Source organism: Rhipicephalus sanguineus, chromosome 4 (assembly GCF_013339695.2).
Source record: "Rhipicephalus sanguineus isolate Rsan-2018 chromosome 4, BIME_Rsan_1.4, whole genome shotgun sequence".
NCBI classification, from domain to species: Eukaryota; Metazoa; Arthropoda; class Arachnida; order Ixodida; family Ixodidae; genus Rhipicephalus; species Rhipicephalus sanguineus.
Genome location: NC_051179.1, coordinates 45,010,721 through 45,023,695, shown reverse-complemented (window position 1 = coordinate 45,023,695; position 12,975 = coordinate 45,010,721). Strand labels below are relative to the sequence as shown.

At 46.2% G+C, this 12,975-nt stretch overlaps 1 protein-coding gene across 1 annotated transcript in view; it reads right to left on the bottom strand.

The window, feature by feature from the left end:
- LOC119389878 (peripheral-type benzodiazepine receptor-associated protein 1-like) overlaps positions 1–12,975 on the bottom strand; it is a 424,634-nt gene that overhangs the window by 12,862 nt on the left and 398,797 nt on the right. The window contains 3 exon segments of the mRNA XM_037657292.2: positions 4,906–4,949; positions 9,886–10,090; positions 12,664–12,764. Coding sequence (XP_037513220.2) covers positions 4,906–4,949; positions 9,886–10,090; positions 12,664–12,764 — 350 coding nt within the window.

The following is a 12,975-nucleotide window of genomic DNA, read 5'->3' as shown; positions in this document are numbered from 1 at the left end:
CCGGCCGATACCTTCAATACGATTCGTCCCATCCCTCCACCCACAAGGCCTCCGTTGTGTCCACATTACTTCAGAGAGCCAAAAAGATATGTTCCACTGACACGGAACGCCGGAAAGAAGAGGCCCGCGTAATTGCGGACCTCAGAAAAAACGGTTATCCCAGAAATTTCATTCGATCCGTCGCCCGGCGCGCAGAGCAAAAGAGGTTACGCGACTCCCAGCCAGCATTGACGAACAGCTCTCCAAAACGCGTGTCGGTCCCATACGTCCAGGGAGCCAGCGAGGCGTTGGCCCGGATTTTTAGAAAAGAAGATGTGCACATCGCGCACGTGCCTTCATGCACGCTGGACCGCTTCCTTCTCCGCCCGAAAGACCGACCAACAAAGGACAGGGCGCCCGGCGTCGTTTACAAAATACCGTGCGCCGACTGCCCCTCGTCATACATCGGCGAGACCAAAAACTTCCCCGAACGAATTAGGCAACACGTCAACGACGTCCGTAAACTCAACAAAGAACGCAGCGCCGTCGCCGAGCACGCGGAGACGTTTGACCACAGAATAGACTTCAACGGAACCGCCATCTTCGAAAGTGAAACCAAGTGGAGGAGGACGTTACTACTGGAGTCGTGGCACATACAGAGGACCACTCAGAATATCAACCGTTCCCTCGGAACTCTCCCCCCGGTGTATGCGCATGGGCTACGCTCCGCGGTAATGCGTGGGATCGTTAACCGCCGCGAGAGTGCCTTAAAGAGGCCGCTGCCAAGCCGCCGCAGTCCGCCCTGAGGAAGGAACCGAGCTGGTTCCGAAACGTCGGGTTTTTACGTGTTTTCGTAACTTTGGTTGGAGAACAAATATCAGTTATCTCAGTTTACTTACCCAACCAGACAGACTTCTGTCTAATGTTTACCTTCAACCCATTACAGCTTTTAATGCCTTGTAGCTAGGTAGCCTGGCCGCTTTCATTGAAATACACCTTAGTTATCCAGAATCGAATGCCTGTTCTTCGTTTTCGTGAACGCTTTTGTCTGCGAATATTAAACAACCTTGTGAAGGACAGCGAAGCACTTGAGGGGCGGTACAGGTGTCCCGGATTGTAAAATAATTGACAGCTATTGCCTTAAAGAAAATCGAGTGGCTAGAACAATTTTCTCGTTCTACGCGCAACAAATGCTTGCCAGTGCGATGTCGACACACAGCGACATTTGCAAAGCTACCGACCTGGTAAAAATAAAACAATTTGAAAAGTAATGGTGGGCGAACTTTAAAGATTCTTATAGCAAATATCTGAATTTGCAGGTTCTTTAATCGTATAAGTTATTTGGCATCGGTCGGCCGACATGTCTCGTGGTGTGTTGGCTATCGCTATTAGACAACTCTCGTTGGTTGGTTGCTAACTTTATTGACAGTCCTGCAGCGCTTTCGCCGACCGGGTCTTTCTTATGAAAATATTTAGCTATAGGATCGACTTTAGGAATACAGGGCGAGATTACATGTGGTGCATTTGCACGCATCAAAATGGCGTATTATCGCTGCTGGACCAATATGAGAGCGTCAGGCTTTGTAAAGCAGAAAATGCAAGTGCTTATAGAAGATGCGAAGCCTTCACACGCCCCTCGCTATACAAATGAGTCCCTGATCAGCCCTTCTGTCAAACAAACAACTGTAAACCTTTCGCTTGGCACAACCTATACGAAATGCATCTCGTACATCCCTGGAAATACTGTGCCTGTGAAGGGACTTATGAAGAGATAAAGGACCTTTCTTACACTACAGGAAACACGATACTCACCGTGAAAAGCTTTTCGACATAGTCACGTGCTCTGAATAGGAGAAGATGCATGGCCGTCATAAATGTTGCAACGCTCAAAGTGCTTCCAACGTACTATTACAATTCCTTGAGGAATGTGGAATACCTAAGCTACTGATATTGGAAGCAGTACCTCACATCGTGGCAAAATATTGCTTTAACTAAGGCACATACTTTTCCATGTTTCATCTTTTCTTGCGTTTTCGTAGCTACATTTTCTTGTATGGCGCTCGCGACGGGCGTTTCATTATTATTTTTTTATGTGCGTCTATGTATGGGTCACCCCCTATTTCTCTTCTCTTACGTAATAGTTGATATCGTAGTGTTGTGAAGAAACGCAGCGGTTTGACAAGAGAACAATTCAACTGTAAGGTTCCCCTGGCTGTTTGTATTTTGTGAGAATAAGAAATGATATCACTGCTGTATTTTCTTCTTGCTTTTTTGTTTCGCACCACGTGCTAAATTTTACCTAATGTTACAATAAAAGCGAAGCTGAATGGCCGGTGCCTCCTACTGCATCGACATCTTCAATGCCGGCAATAAAAGAATAATAAAGGCAAACACTAAACCCGCCGTGACATCAAAGGCGAAACTTCTTCTGTATTGCTAACGTTGGAAAAGATCTCTGGAAGAACAGCCCGGCGTCCCGCAGAATGCATAACGGCGTACTTGTCTAAGCGCCAAACAACCTAATTGAATGACTGGGAGCGCCATAGAAAAAAAAGAAGCCACAGAAAAGAAATGCGCACAGGAAAGAACACCCTGGTTCGTTCGCTAATATTGGCAGTGCCAGCCCCTTTAATGGCTTATTGAGAGCTAAATAATGCAATTTCCTGCACACTGCGGACTTTCTATAAGACTTGCCTGTGGTGCCCTAGCTGCGCATACGAAGAGAGCATTGTTAATGCGCAGACGCAATGGTTAGAACAGACGTTGGAAGAGCCGCTCCTCTTCTTTTTACCTTCAGCCTGCGAAGCTGTTGTTGGCTGCAAGCTGACATACACTTTTTTTTTACCAGTTTGCACGACAGATGCTGGATGCTTCAAGTCCAGCACTCACAAGGCTACAGTAGCACCGTGACCCGTCTACTACTGTAATTTAGTGGTGAGGTGAGACGTGTGTCAATTTCTACAATGGAACGTGGCATCTGATACTCTCTGACTGCCTCTGATGCTCTCAGATTGTCAAGATACGAATCAACCTGTTGTATATGCATGGACCGCAGCAGTGTTGCTTAATCTAACGCGAATTTTTCGTACCCTCACCGCTTCTTTCTATCTTTTCATCCCTTAATCCCTTTCCTTCAGTGTGGGGTAGCAAACCGTTCGCGCATCTGGTTGACCTTCCTGCCATTCATTCTTCCTCCCATACCAGCTTCAAGTTAGTGTGTGCGTTATGTGCAAACCAACATAAAGCTAAGCTGCTGCGTTGCCTTAATGACTTCATTAGGCACAGCACACCGCACACCACTATTCTCAGCCGCTGAAGAATAGCGGCCAATCTGGACTTGCACAATTCAGGCCAGCCCACATCACACACGCATTTGTGATTCCTTTCTTTGCCTAGCCATGGTAACGATCCACATTTCTATGGTTCTGGTAGCGTTAATGGCTTTGTGCAATGCTACGTAGAAGCGTAACGCTTTTCCTCTGAATTTCAGACTGTTTCGTAGACATGTACGACGTGCCCTCGTGATCTGAAATTTTCTGCGGATTCAAACACTGTTCTGCGTTTCCTAAACGTCGTCTTTAGTCAGCAACACAATTGCGATGTCCAAGTAACGTACATTTGACTATGCACTCTCATTACTCTGGTACATACTCTCATTATCTAAACGTGTGTTCTAGCTTTAGTTGATAAGAAAAGAGACAAGTCTACTACGCAAGGAAACTTCTTGCATCTAGTATGGAAAAAGAAAAAGAAACTCGAGCACCAAGAAATGATAATACAAGCGATGTTTGTTTATGTGCATAGGACATAAATTTGTCAGGTGCGCATCTTTGCGACGTCGACCCGTATGTTAAGCAAGAGCATTGTTTAAGCAGCCATTTGCTGTACGTTGTGCAAAGGAATGGCTTCTTTACTCTGGGGATTAAAAATCACTTACAGTTTGCATGCTTTCGTATACGACAATCACAACCCCCAAGTTAACATGCTTTACATGCCATTCTCCACCGCAACAACCCAGTGCAAAAGAGCAGCCCCCGTACGCTTCAATTAACCGTGCAGAGAGATAACACCTCCAGCCGACAATCGCAGTACCACAAGATGAACTCGAGAACTTTCACCGTATCGTGTACAAAATCGCAACGTTCCAATATTTTAACGATGCCATATCGGAAGCATGGCGTATCAGCATGGCGTATCAGCATGGCGTATCAGCATGGCGTATCAGCATGGCGTATCAGCATGGTGTATCAGCATGGCGTATCAGCGAAGGCCATCGACATTTCAGCTGAGAACAAAAACATCTGTTTAGATTGACTAATCCATGTTACCTCCTGTTCTTGTCGTTTTACTTGGATAATATATTGGAACAGTCGTTCCTATAAGTGGCAAGACACTCATTCTTCCTACTTTTCGTTGCTTTTACGTAGTGTAGACCTTGCCTTCGAAAGCGAAACCCTACCAATATTGCTGGAGTATCTATGCGACGTCTTCACGCGATCTATACGTTTCCGGGCAGCCGGCAGTGCTTGCTTCGGGTTTAGAATGCGCCGGTGTGTTTGCTGCGAGCGTATACTATCCAATTGAATGAAGTGTGACTGTCAAAAGAGAAGCAGCTACAACACTCGTGGAGTAATAAGCAATCTGGTGCTGTGAGCGGGTCTTACGCAAGAGCAGAAACTAAGCATGGATAATATAAGAGGAACAAATATGGCAGCAGTCGCAGCGTCAAAAAAAAAGAAGAAAAAGAAAAAAAGGGCAAGCCCCAGTCACAACCATGACATCCAAACCTAATAGTCCAACTGTATCCACCCGACTTAACTTTGTTAACTCCGTTTAGACAACCCAGTGATGCGAGGCATGCAAGTGCACCGAAGTGTGACACATGCTGACAAAAAAAATACACCCCGGAAAATCAAACAAGATTACCATGACCGAGGTTGGGCTTTCGCTCGTTCTGTTAGTAAGAGAAGCTGTGAAAGAAAAGTCAGTAAATGAAAGGAGAACGAATTTAAAACATAACAAAATGTCTTAGGTTTTGTCATTTCTTTCCATATTTTTATGTCACCTTATTGAATCCATACATTATGATTCTAATAAGCGTAAGAATGAATTACGAAAAAACACCTTTACTTTTTAGGTTACTTTATCATGAAGTACAGTCGAACCAAGCGATATCGAAGTATCATCGGCACCATAAGTAAATTCGTTATATCCGATAATCGTTGTGGTAGTAGCGATGTAAATCGGCTCTCACAAGCTGCCAATGCAGCTCACGATACCTCTTAGACACAAAAAAGCATTATTCCAGGCTTCAAACTCACTATAAACGATCTAATCTTAAGCTAGTCACCCTGTGGCATTTCAAACTTCCGTTCCTACCGTTGCGCAACTCGTCAAATGCGTTTTTTTTCTTTGCGCTGGATAATGAAAATGTCCGCAACTTTTTCAAACGATTAAAAAGAAAAGTGGTTGTGAATTGTCCTTCAACATTTCTTTCGCTTTTTATGCTACCTTTTGAGTTTCGAGCCCCGCGCGAACCAAATGTTTCTTCATTACAGCCGATATCGCGGCGGCTCTCGCATTTTCGGTTTCGTTATAAGAGGATTAAATGTCATTGACGTGAAGCGAAACCAGCCAAAGATTGTATTTAGTTCGCTATAACCATCAATACGTTATATAAGTGTTCTTTATAACGAGATTCAACTGTACCCAGTTCCTCGTCAACGTCCCAAAGTGGGATCCAAGAACGACTACTATAGTCGTCGTTTTTGGATAAAAACGGACTTCGCGTCTCGAACAGGCCCGTAAGCCACCTCCCACTCAGTATGCGCATGCGCGTCGGTCGCGGGACAGCACAGCGGCGACGCCGCCCACGGCGTCGAGCGCCTGTTCAACTGCTATCGCGACACTTACAGCGTACACGTAAAGGATACCACTAACCTTCACATTCTTAAAATACCAGAAGTCCTGCTGTACTCCGTGTCATACATCAGGTGCAACACTGCAGAGGCTAGCGAGACTTCTCGCACTAAATGAGTTCCTTTAATCCCATTCCCCATCTCTACACAGAACAGCATGCCAGCATGTAGACGCTGGCAAAAAATCTCTGTTTTTCTATTAAAGAGTCTTTCTCTCTAATTCAGTGACTTCACTGAAAGAGAAGAGTGCTTTCTTGTGGGTCTTTTCCATCAAGATGGCACATACCCACAGCTGAACAGTCTTCTTTCGCTCTGAAGTCTACCCAACTGAACCAAATGTTCACTAGGGGATAGCGTCTTTAAACACACCTAAATGGAACATTAAGGTCGCCTATAGTCTTTATTTTTTCTTTTTTTTTTAGGCTGAGTGGTGCATGCAGATGTTTTGTGCATTAGAAATGATGATGATAGATTCTTTTATTAGGCAAAGGGAGGACCGAAGGCCACTGATCAGGAGGTTGGGGGTGGGGGAAGGTTGGTAGGCACACACTAAATCACGCGCGCCAAGCCGCTACTAACTCCGAAGTGGGCTAATGTGATAAGCTGGTGAGGGTGTTCGAGTATGTCCTTTTGTACTGCTTCCAAATCGGGATGCATAAAAACGGCGCTGTTCCTTCGATGAGGATGTAGGGCAGGACAACGTAAAATAAGATGCTCCATGTTGGCTATGCATGGAGAGTGGCAAAAGGTACATATGCAGGGGGCGGAGGTGTCTATGCCCCTCTTCCGGTCAGCAAGAGTCTGCCATTGATGAATTATGTGAGGGGTAGTGGCTGTGTTTGCTAGCACTTTGTTAATAAATATCTCCTGAGATCGGCTGAGGGCGAGGTTCTTAAAGATACGAGGAGGGGTGACATCTTTGAGTCTCTCCCGGTTAGTGTACTTGAGGAAGCATCGCAGTCGTGCCATTTCGGAATGAGAGCTCGGTGGCAAATTCGTGTAGGGGTGGCAACCAAGATCGGGAGATCCATGTAGGAGAGGTTGGAGATGATATGGTAGAACTCCAGCATTCGAGGTGGCGAGACTGTGTGCCACCTCGTTACCTCCCCCTTGGATCCCCACGTGACCCGGCGTCCAGGCGACTCTTGTGTCAATGCCATTCTTCTGTTTGTGCAGGAGAATTTTGCGGATGCGTAAAGCTGCAACATCTTCTGTATTGGGATTCTCGATGTCCTTTAGTGCTTCATATGAGTCCGTGTAGATAGTTGATGGCGCTATGTTATCCTGTAGGGCGGTCCAAATGGCCAAAAGTTCTGCTTGTGTAGGCGTCGCGTAGTCCATTCTGCATATGTAGCGCTTGGCCTCACCGGTCGATGGTTTGTACCATGCTAAGGCCAGGCTTTGTCCATCGAGAGCGGCGTCGGTAAATACGGCATTGGTGGTGTGCAGATTGTGTCGCTGAGAAAGCCGCTGTCTCGCCGCAGTGGCTCCGATTGGGAGTGGTGTGGATGTCTTGGAGTGGCATAGGAGAGGAAAGTTAAGGGTGTTATCTTCACTAGCCATGTCCCGCATTAGAAATAAACTCCGATACACGGCTATCAATATGTTGTTCCACACCATTTAGCTAGCGTTGGTTGTTTTCAGCTTCCACCGGAATTTGCAGCCACAAAAGCTGACTAGGAGACGCGCGAAACTATAGACATTGCTGACCGAACTCTTTGCGTAGCTTCAACAGCGTTGCAACTGATGTGTGAAATGAGGGGCAAGCATAACGAGATACCGGCCTGTTTGCGAAAACGTTACACAGGTCCAATGAATGAATTAATGCTGGTGCTCCTGCGGCGGCCGTTTCTTGAGGAGCCATGATTTACGTTTGTGAAATTTATTTTTATTGTTCTGTTCGAAACTGTACCTAAAGGGCTTACTCCGCAAACGGCGTGGTTCCTCACCAACCGACTGAACTTTCAGTCTGACAGATTTTCTGCATAAGCGTTACTGCAGAACTCTGCAAGTTTCCCCGGGGGACTGCCGTGGTTCCGGCAGATGACAGGCGAGTAAAACATTCGTAAGCGTCCACGCTGTAAAAGCCTTCATGCTGGCACGAGTTTTTCGTTGTTTTTGTTGCCCAAGAAAACAAAACATTTCTGCTCCTGCTCTTCATAGAATAGTACACAGTATTCCGAGTCGTCCTTTTCAAAGCGCTAGCGCCTAGAAACACCAGGTTCCTTGAGGAACACGCCAGATTCACCGCCGACTAGGGTTGTCCACAAATCCCTCCGCCCCCGCCCCCCCCCCCCCAAACAAAAAACATACAAAACTAAAACAACATAAAAATGTAGCCAGCTCCACTCCGTGAAATCCGTCGACATAGCCAAGCTGATGCCTTCTTTCGTCAGGCTATTGCCTCTCTATGCTTTTTTGGCAAGTTCTCTTAAGTATTTATATGTTTTGCAAGAACTTCCAGTGTATTTCTCTGTTGCATCAGTGATCTTTATTTGACGCTCTATGTTAATTAAGGGATGGGGAACACCTTTCCGCTCTTGCAAACGGCTGCGTTATAACCAGAATAACCAGCTTTTTCTAGAGATTTCTTTGTTGTTTCTTTGTTCTTCAGGTTAAGCCATGTGGATCCCGCACGACGATGTGCTCATTCCCAGCTGCGCTTGAACGCTACGCTAGCGTTCCAGTGCGGCCGTGGCCTAGTAAAGAAGGCCCATACCACCCGGCCACTGGCCCAAAACGGGTATTACTATAACGGCTGCGCTGGAACGCAAGCAGCGTTGCAAGCGCTGCTGCTGTTCTTGACATACGCCCGCCTCCAGCACGAAGCGTTACGAAACGTTGACTAAGAAAAGCTTAGCTGTTAAAATGAGGACGCGTTAACGGTTTTAGTGTATATGAGCATAAGCTTACTACAGAAAAGGGTCCATTGAACCGGCCGGAGAATTATCTAAACTTAATTGAATGGTAGTAGGTTCGCATGGAAACTACAGAACCCAACAGATTGGTTCGCCCTACACCCTAAGAAAAAGAACGAGTCTTTTGACATTTCTTCTTTTTTTTTGTGAGGTCCTGACTTGTCTCTCTCTCTCACACACACACACACACACACACACACACACACACACATATATATATATATATATATATATATATATATATATATATATATATATATATATATATATATATATATATATATATAACTCTCTTTAAACAGACACGTGAAGTCTCTTTTGGAGAGACGTAAATCCAACGACTCTCAGAAGAGAATATAATGATCTCCAAAGAGATTTCACGTGTGCGTTGAAAGGAAACTGACGTTTGGTTACAACACGTGACGTCAACCATTAACGACTTAAGGCTAACCCGCCAAGAATGACGAGGCGCCTTTCGACAAAGATAAGTCCATCTATCGAAAAGCCGGCCAGCCTGTCTGAGGCTCCTTACATCCTCTATTTATACAACTTTATTGCACATAGAAAATTCATAGAATTAGTAAGAAACTATACCTAATCTTTTTACAGAGTATATACAGTAAGCGTTCGGGGGGGGGGGGGGGGGGGGGGGGGGTGATAGATCATGGCAGCTCGACACGTGTAGCTACACTTGAAGAATGCCACTAAAACGAGGAAATAGGAAAAACTGAGAGGCAGAAGCAGAGACAGTGACACACAGGTGGCTACTAACTACTGGCATTTAATATTAAAAACAAAAGCGCCTCCTCCTAGGTCCGTACAGAACCTGCGCAAAAACACTCTTATGAAGCACTGCGCTAATCTTATCGATGCAAATCGCTATCCAAGAAAATCACACTCTTTCTTGGCCAAAACACAGAACCTGTGTTACACGTGTAGCGGTGTTAGGTGTACATGTGGTTAGGTACACGCGTAGCGGTGTTACACGTGTAGTGGTGCTTAGGTACCCGCATAGCGATGTTACATAGCAGCAGTTAGGTACACGTGCAGAAGTATTGTCAGGCGCATACCTTTATGCTGCTGTTGCAAGGAACCGTGCCTAGAGGGTCCCCGCTGGCCGCTGCCGTCGTTGGTCGCGTAGTCGGGCGGCGCCTCGGTTAGGAAGTTGGAAGGGACCAGACCCTGCTGGCCGCGCAGCTCGCCGAAGAAGAAGCCGTCTTCGTCCATGTCGCCGTACACGTAGATGACGTCGCCTGTGCTGAACGCCAACTCCGACTGCGCGCACGAAACGCACGCTGCTGTTACTGACAACCATAGGTCGACAAAAATAAGTGGAGCTCACTCAGACTCACTCAAGAGATATATTTTGCGCTTAGGGCTCACTCGGACCAAGACTCACCAAGGTGTTTTACAACCGGACTCACTCAGATTCAGACTCCCTAAAATTTTTTCTCAACCGGACTCACTCACACGAAGTCTCACCAAAATCTTCTTGAACCGGACACACTCGGACTCAAACTATATGTTACTCACCCGGACTTACTCAGACTCGTACTCACGTCCCAATCTGAGTCTGAGTGAGTCGACGCCCGAGTGTGTTTGCCGACCTATGCTGCCAACGTCGCGCGCTCGCGATGCCAAGTTACTCGACGAGAAACACGTGAAAAAATTACGGTTCGCACAAAATGATTTACAGCGTAACCTAAACGCAGTTGTGTGGGTGACTGGGTTGGATGTGACCTGTACGACGGCATGCGTTGTCAGAAAGAGTTCATGTGATCGTAATAAGTGTGTGATCGCCAAAGGTGCCGTTGGTAGGAATTGTTCCCAAGGTTGTAATAAGATGTGATTACGGGCGTGACAGGACAGTGAACGTGAAGAAGGAAATGGCAACACGCTATAGCGAGTCCCGCGTTCCTTTTAGGGGCGAAGCTCCTTATAGCGGCACCCGTTCGTCCCTCGTAGCCAATGCTGTAACCAGTCTTACGCTTTGACCTGCAAGGTGGTGCCGGTGGGAGATTTTTCCTGTGCGTTGTTGAACAATAAAAAATTCGCAGCGGTAGCTAAAAGCCGACTTCTTCTGTCTCTCATTCCCATTAGCAGCCATTCTTTACCTCCAAGGTAGTGCCTGGTGAGATTTCTCCTGTGCGTGATTAAACAATAAAAATTTTGTTCAAAACGCCGTTGATTGATGAAATAAACCAACAAAAGACGCCAGATGTTTTGTAAAAGCAAAACGAAAGAACGCCAGATGTTTCTAAAGCAAAACGAAAAGACGCCAGCTGCTTAACGAAAGACGCCAGATGTTTTCTAAGCAATGGTTTTCTAAACAATGAAAATTCACAGCGTACATGTAAAATTAAAGTGCTCTGCAAGTCGTCATAACTCATCGAACCTTTAGTATAAACGCGCCCGATCTCACATCGGTGATGATGTACTGGGCAGAATTCACGGAAGATTCACGGTTTACCGATGAACCTCCGCAGCTTCGCCCACTCATCATCATTCACTCCGTGGATATGCTGTGATTTTTTTTGACGTCTATGTCCTGCTGCGTTAGTAGACTTGTCTTATTCGACAGCTTTGTAAGGGTTCGTAGCGTTAGCGTTCGTTGGGTACAATACGCTATTTTGTAACTTGGGTACGTGCGTACCCAAGAGGCCAGCGTATGACGCATGCGCAGTAGCGATAAACGCTAACGCAAACCTTTGCGCGCCCTATGTTATTCTGCCAATTGAGTTCGACACCGACTAGCCCAACTTTCCGCCTTAGCGTTCTCAGGTTCGCTCGGTTCGGGTATGGAACACGTTGTTTGGAAATACGAGCGCGTAACTAAACAAGGACAGCGAGCAGACAAGTACAATCGCTTGTCCTTGTCTCCTCGCATAAGTGCTTGATTTCCAAGTGCCATGAACCACCAACTCGCGCACTCAGCCATTCTATGGAATACGTGTCAGGGTTGAAGTCACCTATGGTCGTGTGCGTCCGCGAGGAGCGGGATTGCCCGTTCTTCTGAACAATAGCTCTCCTGGTTGCTTCTTTCAAAATCTAATGGCGCGGCATCTTCTAGGGGATAAGTTGTGAATCGTATAGAGGGATGGCGAGAAGGATACAAACAAAAACCTTGAGGCCCATAAATGCGAAAGATAACACTGGCATGAAACTTTGAAAACGAGGGTTTGCCGCTACAGGCATACGCGGAATAACAGTGACAACGCGATAAATGCTACCGCGAAAATGGATCATTTGACGCAAATAAAGCGAACGAAACGGAGTTCGGGAAAATGGGACGTCATGTGAAAGCCCGGCTGGACACCTTATTCGAGGATGTCTCTCGTGATAGGTTTTGTTTATATTCTCGTGGAATTATCCATTGTATAAATGTTGGCTATCTCGAATTACTGCATTACTGAGGCAGCAAACGGTCTTCACCTGTTCTTACTGGTACGTTTTCTTTGATTTAAGAGCCATTAGACTCCGCAATGTTCAACTTAAACACATCCACACAACATAAACCAGAAGAGAGCAAGCTTGCTCCCAGTAGCGTAGCCACAAATATTTTGGCGGAAGGAAGGGGGGAGGGGGGAGTTCAACCATACTTTATGAATGTTCATGCGTACGTTTGTATGCGTGCATGTATATATGCACATGCGAAAATTGAAAAATTGCAGGGGGGGGGAGGGTTCGACCCCCCCCCACCCTTGCCCTGTCTACGCCATTGCTTACTCCCAAAGGGAGAATGAGAAGTGGTGCACTGTTTCCTGGCGATCGCGAGATAGTGAATTATTTCGGAACAAGCAAGTATACAGTAAGGACATAAGTAATAGTAGTAGTACAGTGCCACTCACGAAAGGATCCGGGTTGGGGCTGAGCTCAGCCGGGTCGTAATCGTACAGAGCTACCATCCTCTTGGGCTGTGGTCGCATTACGCCTCCCCAAGAGTCATTTCCTGTAAAAAAAAAAGAAAAAAAGAAAAAAAGAAAGAAAAATCGACCATTCTCAACGCTCCCCATTTCCGCACTCGGAGGTCGCAAACTGCGCCCGCACACGGATACAACAACAACAACAACAACACCACCACCACCACCACCACCAACAACAACAACAACAACAACAGATATGTAGGTGACCCTAACTCTTCACTTAGGCGTCCGGTAGTG